Source organism: Haliotis cracherodii, unplaced genomic scaffold (assembly GCF_022045235.1).
Source record: "Haliotis cracherodii isolate W230 unplaced genomic scaffold, xgHalCrac1.p SCAF_13, whole genome shotgun sequence".
Lineage (NCBI taxonomy): Eukaryota > Metazoa > Mollusca > Gastropoda > Lepetellida > Haliotidae > Haliotis > Haliotis cracherodii.
In genome coordinates this window covers 24,574,526-24,597,983 of record NW_027266268.1, presented here as the reverse complement: position 1 = coordinate 24,597,983, position 23,458 = coordinate 24,574,526, and the positions used below count along the sequence as shown (strand labels likewise).

General features: G+C 41.8%; 1 protein-coding gene across 2 annotated transcripts in view; it reads left to right on the top strand.

Moving 5' to 3' along the window:
- Positions 1 to 23,458, top strand: part of LOC139459797 (band 7 protein AGAP004871-like) — a 120,568-nt gene that overhangs the window by 24,275 nt on the left and 72,835 nt on the right. The window contains exon 1 of one of the 2 annotated variants that reach the window (XM_071241468.1): positions 21,943 to 22,132. The exons of the other annotated variant lie outside the window; for it this stretch is intronic. Coding sequence (XP_071097569.1) covers positions 22,069 to 22,132 — 64 coding nt within the window. The 5' untranslated portion in view covers positions 21,943 to 22,068. Of the gene's footprint in view, positions 1 to 21,942; positions 22,133 to 23,458 lie in introns of those variants that run through there. 2 annotated transcript variants of the gene reach the window in all.

Here is a 23,458-nt window from a genome sequence, read left to right as displayed (position 1 = left end):
ATCCCGATTGCGTGGATCGATGCTCATGATATCAATCAGTGGACTGTCTGGTCCAAACTCGATTATTTACAGGCCGCCGTCATGTAGCTGGAGTATTGCTGAGTGCGGCGTAAAACAACAAACCAACCAGCATCCTTAGTTATCGAGTGTATTATATCTTCAATCTATAACCATCAATACCCTGGGTCCATGTGACAGCTTAGCAGCGGTTTGAAAGTGACGTCACGCGACAGCTCACAAGCCAGTCTCATCTACTTGTCCGTTACCTTATAACCACAAATGCCACAAACCTTTCCCAGAATTTCTCTCGCACATGAACTTGAAATGAACAGCCAATCAAAATGCCTCTTCTAAACGCGAGTTCAGCTTAGATCACAATTCAAAATCACTACCTCAACCGGCCTCGCCCTCGATGTGTTTAAACCAATCACATGACTGAAAAAACAATTACCGTATTCGACGTAATAAACGCCCGGTGCTCTCTTAAAATTAGAAATAGGGGACTCTTATTAGCATATAATTTTGGTAAGAAAAAAAGTTGAAAGATCGTAAATTTCGTGTTTTATGCTGACAGCCTGAAATGATACAAAATAAAAGTCTGTGCGTATTATACACGACAGATATCAATCTCATTAAAATCAGATCTTAGTTTTCGCTACCGCTAAACAAAGATCTGAGGACATCCCATTACGGGTCACGTCAGAAGGACCTTTCGCGAATTTTGACCGACCAATGAAATGACTGACAAGAAATCGACATTAGCCAATCAGAAGGCAGCTTTCTCGAGCTTTACGACACAAGTTTCAAACTGGCGACGACGATTCGAAACATTTTTTGACGTATTCTCGATTAAAAACATTAAAACTGATAAGGAGAACATTCTGGAATGGCTTATAGATGGCCTAGATTGTATGGATATAATCATAAAACCCGTAACTGTCGTTCGGAATACCCCGTGTTAAATATTTCGCTGTTGCATGATTAGAAAACACATTCCTACTCTCACTTTCATGATTTGGTAAGCGACGCTCTGATTGGTTGGATGAAAGGTCGTTCTGACGTGACCCGTAATGGGATGTCCTCCGATCTTTGTTTTGCGGTAGAGAGAACTAAGATCTGATTTTAATGAGATTGGACAGATATGTTTTTCTAGAATTTATTTGCCAGTAATTAAGGGTGCATATACACGAATAAAAAAGTCTTGTGTACATTGATCAATCGGAAGGGGTGCAAATTGGGATTGTTCACCAGCCAATATATTAGCAAAAATCGCCTTGGGCGCTTATTAGAGCGGGGCGCTTATTACGTCGAATACGGTATGTTTTGACTGGAAGTGATGCTAGCTTGAGTACTCAGTAAATCCTTATGCTGCGAGACGTTCCGGATGTATTTGTGACGGCACGCAAATACTGAGAAGAATATTGGTGATGTCACTGGTTGTTAAGATCACAGAAGAACAGTGTCATATGTAATGTTTAGCGTCGTGTCATTCAAACCGGCCGAAAACGAAAGTGTCGAAAGGTGAAATGGCCGGGGTACACATGATATCAATCTCATTAAAATCAGATCTTAGTTCTCGCTATCGCTAAACAAAGATCTGAGGACATCCCATTACGGGTCACGTCAGACCGACCTTGCGCGAACTTTGATCGACCAATGGAATGACCAATCAGAAGGCAGCTTTCTCGTGCATTACGGCAGAAATTTCAAATTGGCGACTACGCTTCGAAACATATTTTGACAAATTCTCGAATACAAATTTGAATCCTGAACAAAAAAAAACATTCCGGAATGGCTAATCGATGGTCTAGATTGTAAGGATTCAGTCGTTAAACCCGTAACTATCGTTCGGAAAACCCCATGTTAAAGTTTTCGAGATTACATGATTAGAAATCACATTCCGACTGTCACTTTCATAATCTGGTAAGCGACGCTTTGATTGGTCGGATGAAAGGTCGTTCTGACGTGACCCTTAATGGGAGACCCGTGAAGATCCGGGGTAGAATAAATCTTCAGCAACCCATGCTTGCCATAAAAGGCGACTATGCTTGTCGTAAGAGGCGACTAACGGGATCGGGTGGTCAGGCTCGCTGACTTGGTTGATGCATGTCATCGATCCCAATTGCGTGGATCGATGCTCATGATGTCAATCACTGGATTGTCTGGTCCAGACTCGATTATTTACATACCGCCGTCACATAGCTGTAATATTGCTGAGTGCGGCGTTAAACCAACCAACTAACCAACCCTTAATGGGATCGCTTCAGATCTTTGTTTAGCGGTAGCGAGAGCTAAGGTCTGATTTTTAATGAGATTGCATAATAATGGAATGGAGATGTGATACCCTGGATAACCGTAGGTGTTTCTCAAAACCAAGCGCTGTATTCATCATCCCCAAGTGGATGGTAAGTTTGTCTATGGTGTTTCACAACCCCCGTTTTCACATGTCAGACACTTTGTGTGGATTCTAATGCTGGAACACAAGATAAACCTCCAGGTAGCCTAAGAATCGTTAGAACTAATTAATTCCACTCACCCACTCGCGGGATTGAAATAACGCCATATTCAGTACAAATTGTCCACAATGGGCTATTAACATTGTCGCTGGACTCCAGTCGACGCTTTGCTATTAATTGTGTACTGAACTTAGAATAAGTCGTTATCAGTTATCGCCAGAGACCTGGGAGAGACTTGGGTGTGAGGTACAATCTTTACGAATACATCTCTGTACCATATATGTATGCTGACGGTTAAAGTTAAGCAACACCAGAAAATTCTGCCACTTTCTACTTTCACTTATTTTTTTGTCACTATAGCAGTCATCTTGTCATTTTACTTATTTAAATAAAAAACGAATAGAACTATTTTTAATAAAGGTTGCTGATTCGATATATTCAGATCGTTTAAAGGGGAAGTGTACACGCAAAAATCACTTTCTTCTGGTGTCCCCCGCCGTGATATTGCTGGAATAGTGCTAAAAGTGGCGTTAAACCTTACTCACTTACTCACCTAATTAATAATGTTGTGAATAGCTGTAGCCTTCATCACCATTTGTATTTCAGAAACTCAAGAGTGATGTATATATATATATATATCGCTGGACGTATAATATTAATAAAAGCGAGAAAACCATTTCAATAATCCTAAGAAGTGTCTTCAATGAATATTATCACGCACGCACCACATAGAGAGAGAGAGAGAGAGAGAGAGAGAGAGAGAGAGAGAGAGAGAGAGAGAGAGAGAGAGAGAGAGAGAGAGCCGCATACACACAGACACATACACACCACAGGGGGACACCCATCCACGCATACACCTACGCACACACGCACACACACACACACACACACACACACACACACACACACACACACACACACACACTTATCGCATCCGTGGTCTAATGGTAGAGCGTTTCGGCTCGGAGTCAGTATACTGTGTCTGAGTAGGGTATTGATGCGGCAGGTATCTCAGTGGGCTATCACAATTAAATCGGCATTAGTCAGGACTAGTACAAGCAGCTACACACACACACAGTTGTTGTCCGAAACACTTTACAGGTCGCCGAGTACTGCTGTGTGGCGTCGGGCAACAAACACGCGCTTTTTAACGCTTTTTAGTGGCGGTGCTACCTGAAGGACGGGACGTGCTTACCCTTTTTGTGAACACCTGGTGTCTTCATTGATTTTCCGTCGTTCATTCACATAATTTTCACCGCTATTTTGCCTTATGCGTAATGGAAGCCGTTTCATGGGATAATCGAGACTGGTTGTTCTCTGGCGTTGACGTTTTATATTTACAATACTTATACCAGATACTTTCAGCATTTTATCCTTTTTCCACGCCCCTTTAAGAATGGATTCGTCCTGGATTTCCCAGATTCCCACAAGGATATATTTGCACAATAATGCAATAATTACTGCGGAAATCAACAGTACTGATAAATATTCATTAGATGGAACATGCGCGGACATCTAATGGCTCTCACTAGTGCGAATCACATTGACGGTGTGTATACAGTACACGACGGGCGTAGTCGATGATGTCGCTGCCATGGTTACTGTAAGCTTCATGAACCATTTGGGAGCGTTCTCTGTGCTGCCGGTTATTGAACGGGTGTAAAGCAAACACAGGAGGAATGGTTGACAAAAGGGTGTTACTCTCGCCATGTCACATACAATCATGAGCACTGTTCTCGCTGATCTGGTGTATATTGTACTCTTGCTAATGTAGAACACGGCAGTAGTTATCGACGCATATAAAATGATCGTGCAGAAATTTTTCACAGAAAATTGTTTGAAAAAGTATGTGATAGCTCAAGGCAAAATTTGACTAATATAAAAAAATTTTCAAATTGGGAAATATTCTTCAGCGCTTCAAGGATGGCCCACATACGTACGAAATGATTTTCAAAATTGATCGAAATGACGCTTTGCGGTGTCTCCAGAACCAACTGTCTCGTGGTGCTTGTTCGATCTTCCTTGCAGATTCCGGCACAGAATAGGTCCCTTAACACTTGCCACGAGAACGCCGAGGTAACTGTCGTCTGTTGTATACTGTGATTGTGTCCGTGTGTATTGCCGTCTGTTATGGATCGACCACATGATGTCCTGGATGCAGACACAACAAATTAAAGTTTAAAAGTCCAAGGTTTGGCGAGGAGTTTTAAACTTTTAATGACGTGTCTTGATATATTAACACATTTGATATTTTTTAAAAAACACGAGGTGAGATTCTAATTATTATCCAAACGTATTCTTCCAACTTTTTCAGTTTGTAAACAACAATATAATCAGTGACTTGAGTGTAAAAAGTACACCCAACCAGCTTTGATGACAGATAGATTGGTGATGTCATTTGATTGTGACGTCATGGTAACCGATTACGTCACAGTGGCCTGCAAAGCATTGAGAGGCAATTTCATTGTAGTGATAGTTATTTATAGATACCTAAGAATTGACCTTCACTTTGTGTGAGTTCATTTCAGTATGAACCTTCATAGAGTCAGGGCCAAACTGTATGACCGTCGGAGCTTGCGACGACGTTCATGCAATGTTTGGCCCTCACTCTATGAAGGTTCATACTCCAATGAACTCACACAAAGTGAAAGTTAATTCTTATAATTTTTATCACAATTTCTTACCTCTAAGGATGTAGGCCAAGATCTAAACACAATTCTATTTAGTACGTGTGACTTCATGTTTACACTGACAGCCAAACATCAACCAGCTGTATCGCGGAATAAAATAGTGGTGACATGAGCGTATGGATGCACAACTTGATCTTCAGATACATCGTACGCAACACATGTGTTCAAATAATATCACCATTAGATGGGAAGGCTCTGTAAAGAACTACCTCATTTAGACAGTCACAATGATAGCGCGTCGTAAAACATTTACATCAATGACCGACACGATAAACGTGACGGGAGGATTTCCGAAGTTGTTAATGAACCTGTGGCGGTTACATGTGTTAGTCATCATTGATCATTGAAAGGTGATTAAAGATGCGCCAAACAGACACCAAGGTAAATTCGTAGATTGCTGGAGACGGTCACTGTCAGCCTAGACACAGATCGAGTCGATACTGACGATAGTTTGGATGTGCATTTTTTCGTTTGTTCTTTAGGATGGGCCGTAGCGAGCAAATTCGTGAACAATCATGCAGTCATGACCGACCTCTCGTCCAATGGAAAAACCGTATATCGTGTAAACGTCAAATTAAAAAATTATCACTTGATATGTCACTGCAGTCAACATGACACTGACAGAACTATTGCCATGCAAGAATTACCTCCCCTTAAAATGTCTCCCTTTATCGTAAGTGTCAAACCCGTACACAAACTGTTGACGTTTTTTTCACATTAGTTCCACATTGACAAGGCAAAATAATGACAGATGGTTATTTATGGAGTTAATATCACTTCTTGTCGTTTTTTATTCTCTCGAAAATGCTTCGTTATTAACTGTAAATTTCTTTTTTTAACTCGTCAAACGAGACTGTTTCCATAGCTCCATTTTTGTACCTTGACCATTGTGTTTTATTTCGCTTCCAACAGCGGTCTTCTATTTTTCAAGAATATTTTTTTGTTAAAGTTGATTTTGTATATAACTATATCTAAATTCATCTAAATTTCGTGAGCCTAATTTCTTGTGATAATTTTTATCATATTGTTTAAGATTGTGCAAACACGTAACCACTTTTTAAGATTGTGCAAACAAAGAACTACTTTTTAAGTCGCAAATACAAATTACCCCCGTCACTCGATGAGAGAAACATGATATTTCACTCGACACTTGAAATATCCTCGATTTATTTTATGTTTCAGTGTGAATTTTTTTTTGAAGTTGAGAAAAGTGACATTTTTATTGCAGTGAACATAACACTTGGACGGAACTATTGTCATACAAGTGTTACCTGCCCTTATAATGTCTCCCTTTATCGTGAGTGTCTAGCCAGTTCACACCTGTTGACGTCCTCCTTTCGTTAGATCCACATTGACACTATAATGACAGATGGCTATTTACGGAGTTAATATCGCTTCTTGGCTTTTGTTATTCTCTCGAAAATGTTTTGTAAATTAACTCGACAATCGAGACCGTTCGTTTCGCAAAGCTCCATTTTTGTTACTTGACCAGCGAGTATTCTTTCGCTTCCAAGAGCGGTCTCCAAGTTTTCAAGAATATTTTTTGTTCAAGTTGATTTTGTATATTGTCATATCTAAATGTATGATAAAGAATTTTTCCATACTTTTGTTTATATTTTTTAAGATTTTGCAAACACGAAACTACTTTTTAAGTCGCAATTTCAAGGGGTGGTGAACCATCCCTGTGAGATGAGTAGGGAGAATTTATGTTTCAAGGTTATATATTTGAAATGAAATAATTTAATTTTCCGGTAGACAACTACACCAAAAGTATATAATACATATGATATTCCATGTGTCGAGTAAAATATCACTATTCTCTAATTGAGTGACGGGGTAAATATCCTCTTTATCCTAGGAGTTATTGCTTTATCAACTCGTGTTGATATATTTGATATCAATAGACACACGGGTGAGATTCTCTATTTACAAAATGACGAAAGCTAGAATACATATTATGAATGATAAATAGAATCTCACCCTCGCGTCTTTTGATGTCACATATATCATCAAAGGCTCGGCATATACCGATTAACTAAGACTTGGTTGATATTTCCCATGTTAATAGACACTCGTGATAAAGCCTCTATATGCCCATAAAACATTTGCATGAACGATCAGGAGAAGTCCCTTCTCATTTGTCAAGATTTTCTTGTCCGCACATTTTATGCACAATGCAGTGCAACACGCAGAACATTATTTTCCATTCAAACAGAAATATAGGAATATAACGATTTACAAACTATTTTAAAATCTAGCAACAAATTGAATGCATTAAAATAAATTATTTATGAAAAATGGGTTTCTCCCTTTAGGGACAGTATCTAGTGCCAGGAAGGGGGTCATATTAACGGCAACTTGCTGTCACGTGATATGTCCCTGGCACCCGTGACCTTGAGCTGTCAAGTGATTTATATCAGATATATGTGCATTTGGCGTTGAACAAAATAAAACAAATCTCCCCGTGGTGTCTGTTTTGCCTGTTTTCTACAGTTCGAATCGACCTCCATTTAGTGGGTTGCCGCCTGCAGGCGATTGTTTTTGACAGCTCTAATCAGGAGGATCGATTACAATTAAACCCAGGACCTCTAAGGAATACTTCTCGATGTCGTCGTCTCGTGCCCCAGGCAGGTCAATACCAGGAACACAGCCTTCAAATTATTTTTGGGATCGCGCTAAAACGGCACCGCATCAAAAATTTGCCTGACGGGAACGGCACCAGATTTGCACTCGTCCCATTCAAGACCTGGTTGCCAAATATGAAATTCAGGTGTTTGTAATGCAAGAACGGATTTTCGTATAGCGCAAAAGTAAAATAATTTGCTGATGTCACTTCAGGAACATGTTTGTCCAGTTAAAAAAACGGTCGTAAAATGTTGATTGAAAAATCCAGAATCACCCTAGCATGTATTTGTCAGAATGGAACAGCTTTTCTGACGAGGGAGTTGTCTGGTAAAACGAATCAACAGTGAGCGATTGGGATAGAAGGATTGTTAAGTGAGCTCGTACGGATTCATGCCGCCTCTAGTCAAAACTGGGGACTGATTGAACAATATTTCAGTTATATCACGGCGTTGGAGAACAGCCCGAAGTGTTGCAGTTGTAGGTCGTTGACATTCACCACTTTGGTGAAACACGCACAGGGGTATTGTGCTCACAAACCTAGAAACATAATCGTGGCGAATTGGAATTGGAACACACGATCCTGTGTTTCTGGTAATTGTGCCCCGACCTGGGTGCCGTTGTACAAAGCGATCTTAGCGCTATGGTGATCGTTACTCCTTTACTTACGACAGTCGTAGCGCTAAGGTTGTTTCGTACAACGGCACCCTGGCACTTAAATCACGAGCTTGACGTCCAGTAACCTTGAGGTGGCGGTGACCGCGTTTATCACAAGTCTACTCTAATTTCAGTGACAGCAGGGACTCCATTTGCAAATTTGCCATTTCATGAACCTGACACTAAAGTTTACGTCACCTAAAACGTACTATACTCGATCCGTCGACATCTAAAAACTTACTATACCGGATACGTCGTCACCTAAACCTCACTATATACCCGATCTGTCGACAGGACCGTCTCCGTGGCCTAGTGGTAGAGCGGAAGGTCGGGGTTTCGATCCCCGGCCGCCTCATACCAAAATACGTTAAAAGATGGTACTTGTGTTAAGGGGCTAGAATAAGGACTGGTTGGCTCGGAGTCAATATTCTGTGTCAATGTGCGGTATTGATGTTCTCATGGTATCTGAGGAGGCTAGCACTATTAAATAGGCATTATAGGACTAGTACAAGCACCTACCCCCCCCCCCCCCCCCCCCCCCCCCCAACCTGATATTCATAACTACAACAAATGTATTCTTGATCCGGCAAAAATCGCCATGAATTCTGTTTTCTTTTGTCTTACGATCATCTTTACGATGCGTCTTCATTATAAGAACTATTACATAACGTAAGTTATATCTATCCTTTTCTGATTCAAATATCCTTTAGAATTTATGAATTTATTAATCTCACATTATTTTTTATTTTACTGAAAAATTAAATAGTTTTCAGATCCGATCCGTAAACAATAGTTTTGTTTGTTTGTTGCTTAAACGACTATATGACTCTAACTATATGATGTAAATAATCGAGTCTGGACCAGACAACCTTGTTATTGACATCATGAGCATCGGTCCATCGTGTTTCGCCGACTGTTTTTAGCTTAGTAACTTTTTGAAAACGTTTATAATCCAGTTTTCCAAGTGTATAAGTTTGTTTGTCCGGTAGTTTATGACACTACCACGTGGTATGCAAGCCCTAAGACAATAGCCGTTCAATCTCTATACTTAACTTGAGGAATAGGTGGTTCAGTTTGTATGGGAATTCAGATCGCTAAACACTTCAGATAACGCTAGTTGTTCCTTGTGGGGAAATACATCCGCTTCACTACTTCTTCCTGAGTTCAAGCTGTAATACCTTTATTTCTCAGAAGTGAAATGTTCTTTTATACTTGCAGATAGATTTATAACAGCACGAAGTGAAAATGAAAGCCAAAAATAAAATAATTCTAAAACTCATTTTGAAATCAAATAAAATTACGCCATTCTACACATTATTGTATAATGCTTAATAAGTAAAATGTATCTATTGTGCAGCTTTCAAATTTCTTGCCCAATAATCTACAGGTGTTTTCCCACTGTCTTTTTTTGGATATTTTATGTTTCTCTTAATTACATTTTCTTAATGTAGCAGTATTCGCTTGTTATACTGATTCATAATTATTTTTGATATAAGTATGTTTGAATCACTTAATTAAGACGAAAAATAAATCGCATTTACACGATTAATAACCGAATGATGTGCCGTTAAATATCTAACCCCGTTATATTCATTGCAAGGTATTTTGAGACGTCCCCTGCAGTACACTATTTCAGAGTTATGTCCCTTATACTATGCGCATCTACTTAGATCGATCTCGGTGTTTACGAAATGAGTGTTATGGAGACTGACAAATTACTATTGATCACACTAATGGCATGTTACAAATCCAAGCTATATAAATTTGGCTCCATTTTATCTCAGAATCCTTGTATTTGTTTTGGCAAATTACATTTTACAGACAATGGAAGCGATTTATTGTCATGGCTGAATGCGTTAGTCACAAGTTATAGAATAGTGCTTGTCCGCTTCGTCATGAACGCTCTGCAAATATCGCCTAATGAAGCCTCTGTTTAAATGCTCCGTTGGGACGTGGCGACAATTTTTTATACAGTTTGACATTTCCACAACTTTAGCTACCGATAAACTTTCTGTTTGGCTTCAAACGAAACAGCTGTCGGGTTCAGTTCCTTTCGTTTTTACAATAATCCATGTACACCAGCGTTATCTGGGGGTTCGTAAATCTTGGAAACACCGTAACACATGGTTAAAGATATTAGAATAATTGTTTGCAGAGAAAGGGTTTACATATTGTTTGCGAAAAAATTCTGTTTCCTATAGAAGCCCCAACTAACGTAACACGCTGTCGTCACATCAGAAACCCGGTTCAATTCCCATCGTGCTGTCGTCACATCAGAGACCCGGTTCAATTCTCATCTTGCTCTCGTCAAATCAGAGACCCGGTTCAATTCTCATCTTGCTCTCGTCACATCAGAGACCCAGTTCAAATCCCATCGTCGGCTCTTGTCACATCAGAGACCCAGTTTAATTCCCTTCATGCCCTCGTCACATCAGGGACCGAGTTCAATTCCCATTATGCTCTTGTCACATCAGAGACCCGGTTCAATTCCCTTCATGCTCTCGTCACATTCGAGACCCGGTTCAATTCCCATCATGCTCTCGTCACATCAGGGACCGAGTTCAATTCCCATCATGCTCTCGTAACATCGCGACCCGGTTCAATTCCCTTCATGCTGTTGTCACATCAGAGACCGAGTTCAATTCCCATCATGCTCTCGTCACATCGCGACCCAGTTCAACTCCCATCATGCTCTCGTCACATCGCGACCCAGTTCAACTCCCATCTTGCTCTCGTCACATCAGAGACCGAGTTCAATTCCCATCATGCTCTTGTCACATCAGAGACCCAGTTTAATTCTCATCATGCTCTTGTCACATCAGGGACCCGGTTCAACTCCCATCATGCTCTTGTCACATCAGAGACCCAGTTTAATTCTCTTTATGCTCTTGTCACATCAGAGACCCAGTTTAATTCTCATCGTACTCTCATCACATCAGAGACCCGGTTCAATTCCCTTCATGCTCTTGTCACATCAGAGACCCAGTTTAATTCTCATCGTACTCTCATCACATCAGAGACCCGGTTCAATTACCTTCATGCTCTTGTCACATCAGAGACCCAGTTTAATTCTCATCGTACTCTCATCACACCAGAGACCGAGTTCAATTCCCTTCATGCTCTTGTCACATCAGAGACCCAGTTTAATTCTCATCGTACTCTCATCACATCAGAGACCGTTTCAATTCCCATCATGTTGTCACATTCTAGACACGGTTCAATTCCCATCGTCCGCTCGTCACATTCAAGAACCGGTTCAATTCCCATTGTTCTCACATCATGTCAGAGACCCGGTTCAATTCCCATTGTTCTCACATCATGTCAGAGACCCGGTTCAATTCCCATCGTGCTGTTGTCACATCAAAGACCAAGTTCAATAGCCATTGTTTTCACGTAACATCAGAGACAAGGTTCAATTCCCATCATGCGCTCGTCACATTCAAGGACCGTTAAATTTCATCGTCCGCTCGTCATATTCAAGAACCGGTTCAATTCCCATCATGCTCTCATCAGAAACCCAGTTCAATTACCATTGTTCTCTTGTCACATCAGAAACCCAGTTCAATTGCCATTGTTCTCTCGTCACATCAGAAACCCAGTTCAATTGCCATTTTTCTCTTGTCACATCAGAAACACGGTTCAATTACCATTGTTCTTCCGTCACATCTGAGACATGGTTAAATTCCCATCATGTTGTTGTCACATTCTAGACCCAGTTTAATAACCATTGTTTTCATATCACATCAGAGACACGGTTCAATTACAGTCGCCCGCTCGTCACATTCAAGGAACGTTTAATTCCCATCGTTCGTTCGTCACATTCCAGAACCGGTTCAATTGCCATTGTTCTCACGTCATGTCAGAGACACGGTTCAATTACCATCGTGCTGCCGTCACATCAAAGACCTGGTTGAATTCCCACCGTGCACTTGTCACATTCTAGACCCAGATCAATTCTTATTGTGGTCTCGTCAAGTTAGTGACCCAGTTCAAGTCCCAGAATGTTCTCGTCACATTCTAGACCCAGATCAATTCTTATTGTTGTCTCGTCAAGTGAGTGACCCAGTTCAATTCCCAACGTGTTCTCGTTACCTCAAAAACCCGGTTCAATGCCTGCCGTGCGTTCGTCACATCAAAGACCTGATTCAATTCCCACCGTGCATTTGTCACATTCTAGACCCAGATCAATTCTTATTGTGGTCTCGTCAAGTTAGTGACCCAGTTCAATTCCCAACGTGCTCTCGTCACATTCTAGACCCAGATCAATTCTTATTGTGGTCTCGTCAAGTTAGTGACCCAGTTCAATTCCCAACATGCTCTCGTCATATTCTAGACCCAGATCAATTCTTATTGTGGTCTCGTCAAGTGAGTGACCCAGTTCAAGTCCCAGCATGCTCTCGTTACCTCAAAAACCTGGTTCAATGCCTGTCGTGCGTTCGTCTCATCAAAGACCTGGTTCAATTCCATCGTACGTTCGTCACTTTCAAGACACGGTTCAATTCCCCTCGGACTCTCGTCAAATCAGAGATCCGGTTCAATTCGCATTGTGATCTCGTCAAGTTTGTGACCCAGTTCAATTCCCATCATTCTCTTGTATCATCAGAGACCCGGTTCAATTCTCATTGTGGTCTCGTCACATCGGAGACCCGGTGCAATGCCATCGTACGCACGTCACATCAAAGACCCGGTTCAATGCCATCGCGCACTTATCACACTGGTTCAATTCCGATTATACTCTTGTCACATTCGAGACCCGGTTCATTCCCATCGTGCTCTCGTCACATTCGACATCCGGTTCAATTCCCAGCATGCTCTCGTCACATCAAAGATCCGGTTCAATTCCATCGCATGCTCGTCACATTCGATACCCGGTTCAGTTCCCATCGTGCTCTCGTTACATTCGAAACCCGGTTTGATTCCTCTTGTGGGTACTATGTAAAACACAAGATCTATTTTAGTGACGACCACAAGTTCTTTTGGACCAACAACTTCCAAACTGTCATCGATCAGTTCGGTGCATCAGAGAACAATAGGCCTACTGAATGGTATATACAGTGTAATTCACAGTGGTACAGATGGATTAACCAATCATGGGTACGGGGTTATGTCCGTATGTTTACATACCTATATTCAAGAAAAACGGCGCATGAATACACACAGACAGACAGACAGACAGGAAAGACCTTTGTTAACCGGTAGCGGGTACTAAAATCTGATGTTAATGTTTGTTTGCTTGTTGTTTAACGACGCACTCAGCAATAATCCAGCTTTATGAAGGCGGTCTGTAAATAATCGAGTCTGGACCAGACAATCCAGCTATTGTCATCCAAGCAATTAGGATACGATGACATGCATCAGCCAAGTCAGCGAGCCTAACCACCCGATCCCGTTAGTCGCCTCTTTCGACAAGCATAGTAGCCTGTTACGACAAGCAAGGGCTGCTAAAGACCTATTCTAACCTCTGATGTTAATAAGATTGGAATATCAGCTACACGACTATTGAACCAAACCTGCTCTATAGATCTGAAATGTTGGGATTTATGTTTCGAGAAGAAAACATTGAATAGAGTTTATGTTTAAATAACCTTTGCGTCGGGAGAAGAATATTTATGTTTGGGTGAACTAGGTACACATGTTTTTTGCATCAACTAATGTGGCCGTTGTATTATGATGAGTGGCTGAAAAGTTCTGAGCCTAACTATAATGGACTGTTTTATGGAATTATTTTCAACATCTTAGTCCCCTCTGAGGCTCACACACTTTTGCCAACAATGATATAGTGCCTGAATCCCATTGGTGAAGGCCTCTTCCTGCATGACGCCATCACCATTTGCCAGATGTTTGCCATATAGTTCATTCTTCAATTTTTAGAACGCCTCCGTGGTCTTGTGGAAAAGTGTCCGCCCGGAGAGCGGAAGGTCCGGGGTTTGATCCCCGGCCGCGTCATACCAAAAGATGGTTCTTGTCTGGCGCTCGGCATTAAGGGGCTAAAACAAGGATTGGTCGGCTCGGAGTCAGTATACTGTGTCTGAGTGGAGTATTCATGTTAAACTGCGGCATGGTACCTCAGTGAGCTAGCACTATAAATCGGCATCGGTTAGGACTAGTACAAGCAGCCACACACACACACACACACACACACACACACACACACACACACACACGTGCATGCACACACACGCACACACGTGCATGCACGTCGCTATATAAGTGCAATAATCTTCACTTCACCTTCAATTTTTAAAAGAAGTGCAAATGTGACGGGTCCCATTGGCATAGAATGCTTGCCGGATAGTTCATTCTTCAAATCTGGGAAGAGGTGAAAATCTGACAGTGCCAAATATGGAGGATGTTCAATAAGTTCAAAGCTACAGTCTTGCATTGTAGCCATGGCGACAACAGACTTGTACACAGGGGGGTTGTCCCGGTGGAACAACTCGCTTTTTGTGACCACTCCACGACGTTTAGCCATGATATTCTCACGAGGTTGCCTATAAGCATATCAGCATAATTTTGTCTCTCCACCAGTGGGATTGCTTTGGAATTTCAGAAAGCTGAAGCCATCACTTTTCCAGCTGATGGAACAGACGTTGCCTTTTTCAGCTGATTGAGACGTTTGATATTTCTACTGCTTTTAGTCTCTGGCTGATAGTGGTGAACCCAAGACACATCCATGGTTACAAATTGTTCCACAAAGTCAGCTGGGTCTGCCTCAAACCGACCTTAATTCCTACGAGAGAGGGCGGTGGGGAAGCCTAGTGGTTGAAACGTTCGCTGGTGACCACTTAGAACAAGGCATTGTCTATCACCCTAAATATGATTTACTTTAACACCTTGTTGGGCGGTGGGGAAGCCTAGTGGTTAAAGCGTTCGCTGGAGACCACTTAGTACAAGGCATTGTCTATCACCCTAAATATGATTTACTTTAACACCTTGTTGGGCGGTGGGGAAGCCTAGTGGTTAAAGCGTTCGCTGGAGACCACTTAGTACAAGGCATTGTCTATCACCCTAAATATGATTTACTTTAACACCTTGTTGGGCGGTGGGGAAGCCTAGTGGTTAAAGCGTTCGCTGGAGACCACTTAGTACAAGGCATTGTCTATCACCCTAAATATGATCTACTTTAACACCTTGTTGGGCGGTGGGGAAGCCTAGTGGTTAAAGCGTTCGCTGGAGACCACTTAGTACAAGGCATTGTCTATCACCCTAAATATGATTTACTTTAACACCTTGTTGGGCGGTGGGGAAGCCTAGTGGTTAAAGCGTTCGCTGGAGACCACTTAGTACAAGGCATTGTCTATCACCCTAAATATGATCTACTTTAACACCTTGTTGGGCGGTGGGGAAGCCTAGTGGTTAAAGCGTTCGCTGGAGACCACTTAGTACAAGGCATTGTCTATCACCCTAAATATGATTTACTTTAACACCTTGTTGGGCGGTGGGGAAGCCTAGTGGTTAAAGCGTTCGCTGGAGACCACTTAGTACAAGGCATTGTCTATCACCCTAAATATGATTTACTTTAACACCTTGTTGGGCGGTGGGGAAGCCTAGTGGTTAAAGCGTTCGCTGGAGACCACTTAGTACAAGGCATTGTCTATCACCCTAAATATGATCTACTTTAACACCTTGTTGGGCGGTGGGGAAGCCTAGTGGTTAAAGCGTTCGCTGGAGACCACTTAGTACAAGGCATTGTCTATCACCCTAAATATGATTTACTTTAACACCTTGTTGGGCGGTGGGGAAGCCTAGTGGTTAAAGCGTTCGCTGGAGACCACTTAGTACAAGGCATTGTCTATCACCCTAAATATGATTTACTTTAACACCTTGTTGGGCGGTGGGGAAGCCTAGTGGTTAAAGCGTTCGCTGGAGACCACTTAGTACAAGGCATTGTCTATCACCCTAAATATGATTTACTTTAACACCTTGTTGGGCGGTGGGGAAGCCTAGTGCTTAAAGCGTTCGCTGGTGACCACTTAGTACAAGGCATTGTCTATCACCCTAAATATGATCTACTTTAACACCTTGTTGGGCGGTGGGGAAGCCTAGTGGTTGAAACGTTCGCTCGTCACGCCGAAAGACCCGGGTTCAATTCCTGACATGGGTACAATGTGTGAAGCCTATTTGTGGTGTCCCCTGCCGTGATATTGCTGGAATATTGCTAAAAGCGGCGTAAACCTATACTCACTCACTCTTACGAGAGCGCATTGGTACCTAGTCACTTTGAGGCCTTCAGAAAAATGCTGCCTGGTTGTGTATTCAGTTCCAGTGCAGTCTGTAAGCATGGAATGTATTGTAGGTAATGCACGCAAAGTGTTAAGGCAGTAATCTACATCCTTCGGGGGCAGGGATGACCCACATTTGTCACCACTCGCCCCTTTCCGTTACCTATTCGGCTTGTCCCGGAATAACACGAGTTGGTCACGAATGGGATGACCCAGTCTTCGAGGCGCCGCAATTCGCTGTGCAGACCTGCGCTCCTAAGGCACGCCAGTCCGCAGTTATGTTTCAAGGTTTGTCAGCACCATACCCGTGCTCGTGGGTTTAACTAACGTGGTAAACGTCTGTGACCTGCATCGATTCAGGCTTTCCTCCAACATTAAGCTGACATAACTGGAATACTGTTCAAAGCGGCGTTTAACCCAACTCACTCACTCACTCTACATCCGTCGTAGTTAGGCTCAGATCTTTTCAGCCATCCGTCGTATATATTGGCCTACATTTAGAAAGGTCATACTGTCTCATCCACACGTGATGACTACCTAAACAGTAGCACGTTCAGGTACAGAGGCTTTGGACAAGTGTGTTTGTCTTGATAATGCGTTTAGATAATAGCCGTAGCAACCACAGATACACCTACTGATGGAATATTGTTAAGTGACTTAGGTCAGGCCATAGTGAGGTGATGTGAAATGGGCGTGAACGTCCCGCTCAAAATTGTTGCACTTATATAGCGACGTGTAGCACGTGGGTGTGCTTGTACTAATGACGATTGTATAGTGACTCACGGAGATACCATGCCGCAGTTTAACATCAATACCCCACTCAGACACAGTATACTTACTCCGAGCCAACCAGTCCTTGTCTTAGCCCTTTAATGCCGAAAGCCAGACAGGGTAACAACAAGTACAATATTTTAACGTCTTTTGGTATGACGCGGACTGGGATCGAACCCCCGACCAGGGTAAAACAAACAGGGTATATCATATTCGATTATTTCTATTTTAAACTGGCTTTCAGTTCGCAAAGATTGCCAGATTGTTTGAATAGTTCGTGTTTAAGATCAGCATGTTAAATATCACCACATATTTATATACTACTCAAAAGAAGTTAAAGAACACCCAATTCTTTCATATTACTATAGTTAATCTCACTGCCAAGACATATTAACTATAGTAATATGAAAGAATCGGGTGTTCTTTAACTTCTTTTGAGTAGTATATATTGATGAATAGCCAGTTCGAATTGAGGTTGTTGATTTCCACGTCTTCAGTATAGGGTCGTACAGAAAACACAAACGTCTTTGGTGAGCACTCTGGTTTCCCTCTTCCAAAATGGTACGGACAGGATATAAATTGAGCTGATAGATCAAGAATACCGAACCATTTTGATTGCACAGCCAGGATCCCGTCGGTGCGGGTGACTGTTGGTCCGAGATTCAAAGGCATTAATTGACTTTTTTATGTTTTCTTACAGTTGTCCTGTGTATAATGAACTTGAATTACCATAAGGAGAAGAAATTCTAAAAAAGGGAGCTTGAGCGTTGGTGCTGCCAGCAGGAACACGTTAACGCGTATTCATAAAAATGTTGACAATGCCCATATTTGGGCTTATATCAATATTCATACGTAACCAGATTTGCAACCGGTTTCAGGTGGTATGTTAACGAGCGGTGTAATATTTATTTCGCTCGGTCAGATACCATTGAAAGTTCACTCGTTTCGTAAAAATGGTATCTAACGAGAATGAGTGTAGTATTCTCAGGTGCCCCGAACCCAGTCTCCTCCATCTCTATCTCTCCTATCACAAATTTTGCACCGATGTTTTCTCGCTCATGTGTGAAATGTGATTGGACAGCTATTTTTATCGTCGTGTCATTGGAATTGGGATCAAACGAATCTATGGTGTCTGTATACCCAACCAAATGTGATTTTATTTGAATTGTAGCACTTGTCATATTTTGGAATTTTGTTGCACGCGTTTTGGTATTACACAATGTGTAATACAGCTGTATTTTTATTAAACGGGTGATCCCTTCACGGGCAAATAATAAATATATAATATAATAATTGGTATTACACGGAGCTCGTTTAGTATTCTATATATTTATATGTGTGCAGTTGGTGTGCAGTTCTGTGCTGTTTACAACTGAACAACTGTTCAAAGTACATAACTACCGCCTTTTGTGAACGTGCCATGTGATCAACACATTAATATTCGAGTCTGCTCTTCAAACACGGTGCACTTGTATGACTACATCCTGGACATAATCGACACGTCCCATCACAGAAGACAACGGATAATGTGGGCCACGTAATGGGTTTTCAAGCAGCGCGGGGGTATGCGCGCTTGGTGCCAGACAATCACACGTGATAACTACCTAAAAATAAACCAATAAGCGAATAGCATTCTTTATAATGCAATTACACCTTAAATCTTGATATTTGTGACAAATATCACGTCAACAGTTGTTTACTTAAACCCACGTTCAGGTAGAGGCGCCAGACAAGTCTTTGTTTGTCTTGTTAATGTGTTCAGATTATAGCCGTAGCAACCACAGATACAACTGATGGAATATTGTTAAATGACTTGGTAGTAGCGATATCACCTTACCGCCTGTATTCTGTATGTGTCTTGCGATCAATTCCGCGGAACATAGATTCCAACTTGATAATGCAGATTTAAACAAAATGTATTTCCTCACTCATGATCGATGCTGAGGTTAATTAGTTCCCAATTTGTCATTTTGCAAGTTGGTAAAGTTAAAATTATACTTTGTTATTATTAGAATAATTTGTGTGCAATTAGTTACTTATGTGTACATACATCGCGATCATTAAAGATGTTAAAGAACTTGAAGAAATATAGCGGCTGGGGATTGCAGAAATGGACTTCACACATTGTATCGATGTGGGGAATCAAACCCGGGTCTTCAGCGTGACAAGCGAACGCTTAACCATTCAGCTACCGACCGCCCACGATCGTTAAATACGTGATTTATCTGTAGACAATCGTAACAGGAGACATCCCGCCCAGATTCCAAACGTACAAGTTAACTAACCAGCAGACTGAAGTAAGATACATCCACTCTCTCAACATGCTTCGAGTGCGCATGTTAGAACTAATCGAAGCACTCGTAATTGTGTTCTCATTTCCCGGTTGTGCCTATGCTTACGGGCGTATTCCTAACAACAAACTCTGTACCACGTCCGTTAACTGAAAACTTTAACAGAACGCAACATGAAAAAATCACTTCGTAGATTGTAGCCAGCAGCAATCATTCGAAAATGTGGAAAAATATGTCTATAATATCATCCTCAACATTTGATAAATTACTGGAAATTATAGCAAGATATTTACATCATCATTAACGACTCTGCGAACTCGCCTATGTGCTCTCAGTGAACTTTGGTACGACCGCTCGTTAATCCATCCCCTGAAAAAAATCGACCACCCGTCCATCCATCCTGACAACCTATCTACCCGCCTTTCCATCCACTCACCCACCCGACAAACCGTCCATCGATTCTCTCATCCACCCGGATCCACGATTCACGTATCCCCTCACCAACCCGACCGTCCATCCATCCTCCAAACCATCCGACCACCCGTCCTCTGACCAATACATCCAACCGTTTGTCCACCCTCTACTAGACCACCCACCCATCCATCTAATGTCCAACACGTCCTCCCCTCTATCCATTTTCCACCCGCCACCCCTTCCTAATCACTCATCCATCCACCCTTCCACCCATCCACCCAACCGTCCACCCGTAATATCACGAGTTGACACGATCAATGCGCTGCTTATGTTGTGCAATCACAATACATCAGTAGCCATGGATATAATACTGTTGTGTTTGTGACATTGCCATGGAAATACTTAAATATTGAAATGTAGTCACCTTCAATCTTCTCGGTTGCCAAGCCATTGTTTACCATTCCATCGTGGAGTTCTTTGCACATCCGTTGAATATTGAAATCTTTTTTTCAGGTGACCTTTTTGAGCGCTTAGCGTTGTATATTTGTCTATTTCCGTCACATCACCGTGTTTGCTTACTGACTTTATTAGCACAGTAGAATTGTCAGGTGAATGTCACCAAACATAAATACATTTCCAGGTGACCTTTTTTTCAGCGCTAAGCGGGTGGGCATGGATTGGGTTGGGTTGTATGGGGTGTGGTGGGTATGGATTGGGTTGGGTTGCATGGGGTGAGGTAGGTATGGGTTGGGGTGGGTTTGGTTGAATCGAAGTGGGCATGGATTGGGTTGGGATGGGCATGGACTGGGTTGGGGTGGGCGTGGGTTATGATTGATACCATGTAGATTTGAGAATATTTTAAATCTATTATCTCTCAGATTCTTGGTAATTGGCCTCTTGCGCAAAACGAACTTAGCGCTACTTTTTCAACACTGACTTACCACAGTCTTGGATATCATCGCATATCCGTGCCAAGCTTATTTATAAAGAATTCAACCACGAAGATCCGGGTTAGAAATGGTCTTCAGCAACCCATATGCTTGTCGTAATGGGCGACTAACGGGATCGGGTGGTCAGGCTGGCTGACTTTGGTTGATGTATCTCATCGTATCCCAGTTGCGTGGATCGATTCTCGTAATGTCAACCCCTGTATTGTCAGGTCCATACGCGATCATTTACAGCCCGCCGTCATATAGCTGGAATATTGCTGAGTGCGGCGTTAAACAACAAACAAAACACACGATTATAGAGAAATCAACCTGATACGTTAATGACTGATGAATAGCAAAAACTTCTGTGTTTCTCGGATGTTGTACAACAGTTAATTTCGTTAGAAAGGATTATTCTTTGTATTCCACTTCCTCATGACGGGACCATTATGTTGTTTCCGCCGATTCAGCGAACCGTTATACGTGTAAAATCAGTACAATGTCGCAATGACAAATAGCTATTGCATAATCCCGAAAGACATTTTTAAATATGATTCACTTATTGAATTAACCCTTCCAAACTTTGGATAATGTGCCTGCAATATGTTAGATAACGTTTCCTGTGTACAACTATTAAAGCCTCATTGTTAGCTGTATTGCCATATCACCGCATGTTGGTTTGCATCAATCCGGCGTTCACCGCGATCTACAAGTGTTCCGTTTTACATATCGATCCCTCCCAACGCCGCGGCCACTGAGAGCGAGGTCTATTTGTATTCAACTCAGGTCCTGTTCCATTTCGTAATGCGCTATCAGTAGTTGTTGATAAAGCATCATCTCTTCAACTCCGAGCACCTTGATTGGTCAGTTCCAGAGTTCATAATGTCACGAAGGGAATAACAAAAATTATATTCAAAGAGTCTAAATATTGCCTGCGAAACACTGGCCAGACACCACATAGCAGGTGTTGCGAGTTTGCGGTGTAACACGCTGGGGGTTCTCCCGTTCCCAAACCAATGGCGGATAACAAGCCTAATTCAAGTCACGGGCCATCCGAAGATAGGCAGGTTGTGTTTGGAGGTAAAGTAATATTTTCTCATCAGAAAATCTTACGTGATCGTGACTGGCTCTAATTAATGATTCAATCTACGTGATAGGATCTGTATTTGCAGTTGACAGTACCTGGTCGCGTTGCTATCAGGACATGACATGTCCAGGAAGCGATGCTCAGACAAGGTGCACCATTGGTGCCAGTGTTGAGACTTTGGTAAACAACCTGGTGCACATGCCGCGGTAGTTCCAGAGAGTGGAGGCCCGGTAAGGGTAGTATTCTTTGAAGCAGTATTGACTTGCAATGTCTTGTTTATGTAATCTGGATCTAGTTTTGTGGACATGATGGTAAGGTTTTCGTAAGTACTCTGGCAGAATGACACACTTTCTCAGAACTGTTTCAGCATTTCACCCTTAATATCCAACAAGTCCAATAATCCCCAAATATGAAATTTTAGTATCAGCAGAATAAGTTTCTTTGATTGTTCTGCCGAAATCAAGAGTCTGAGATGTTTGAATTGTTTTTTATTCTTTCAAGAAATATGACCCAGTGGAAAAAAAACTTCAGATGAGTAAATGAAGAAATTTAACATCTTTATACAATTTCCTTCAAGTGGACTATGAAAGAGGAAAATTGCTTGAAAATAGGCTATTTAAAGCACAGTTGTGGCAATTCTTATCAGTAGACACAAGTTCTGTAGCCCTCATTCCTGGGGCTGATTATTGGGGTGGGGATTGGAATTGTAACTACTACTGTAGTTTACTGTCTCTCGTGCAACACAGGCGGTAGCTGGTAGTATGTGGAGTATTTTTACCTTCCAAAAAACTGATATCCTTTTTCTAAACAATTCCAACAGCATTTTCTTGGTAGGTTGTAAGGAAAGTTCTGACAGAATAAAAGAGACCAAATTAATTCCAAATTGGCCAAAAACAGAGTTGACTGTACAACACTGACTGTATCATAAGCATGTTAAAATGAATCACTATCAAACAACGGTATGACTGCCTCCATGGTCTATTGGTAGAGCATCCTGCCAGAAAGCGGAAGGTCGAGGGTTTGATCCCTGTCCGTGTCACACCAAAAGACGTTAAAAGATGGTAGTTGTTGTTACCCTGCCAGGCTAACAAAAGGACTGGTCTGCTCAGAGTCAGTATAATGTGTCTGAGTAGGGTATTGATGTTAAGCTGTGGCAAGGTATCTCTATGGTTAGTACAAGCAGCCTCACACACACACCAGTGGCACCCATCACAAACACATGCAAAGTCACTCATCATAAGCACATGCAAAGTCAAGTCAAGTAAGAATGATTAAGGAGTTTCATTGTTGATCACTTAGATTATGGATGTATGAGCAAA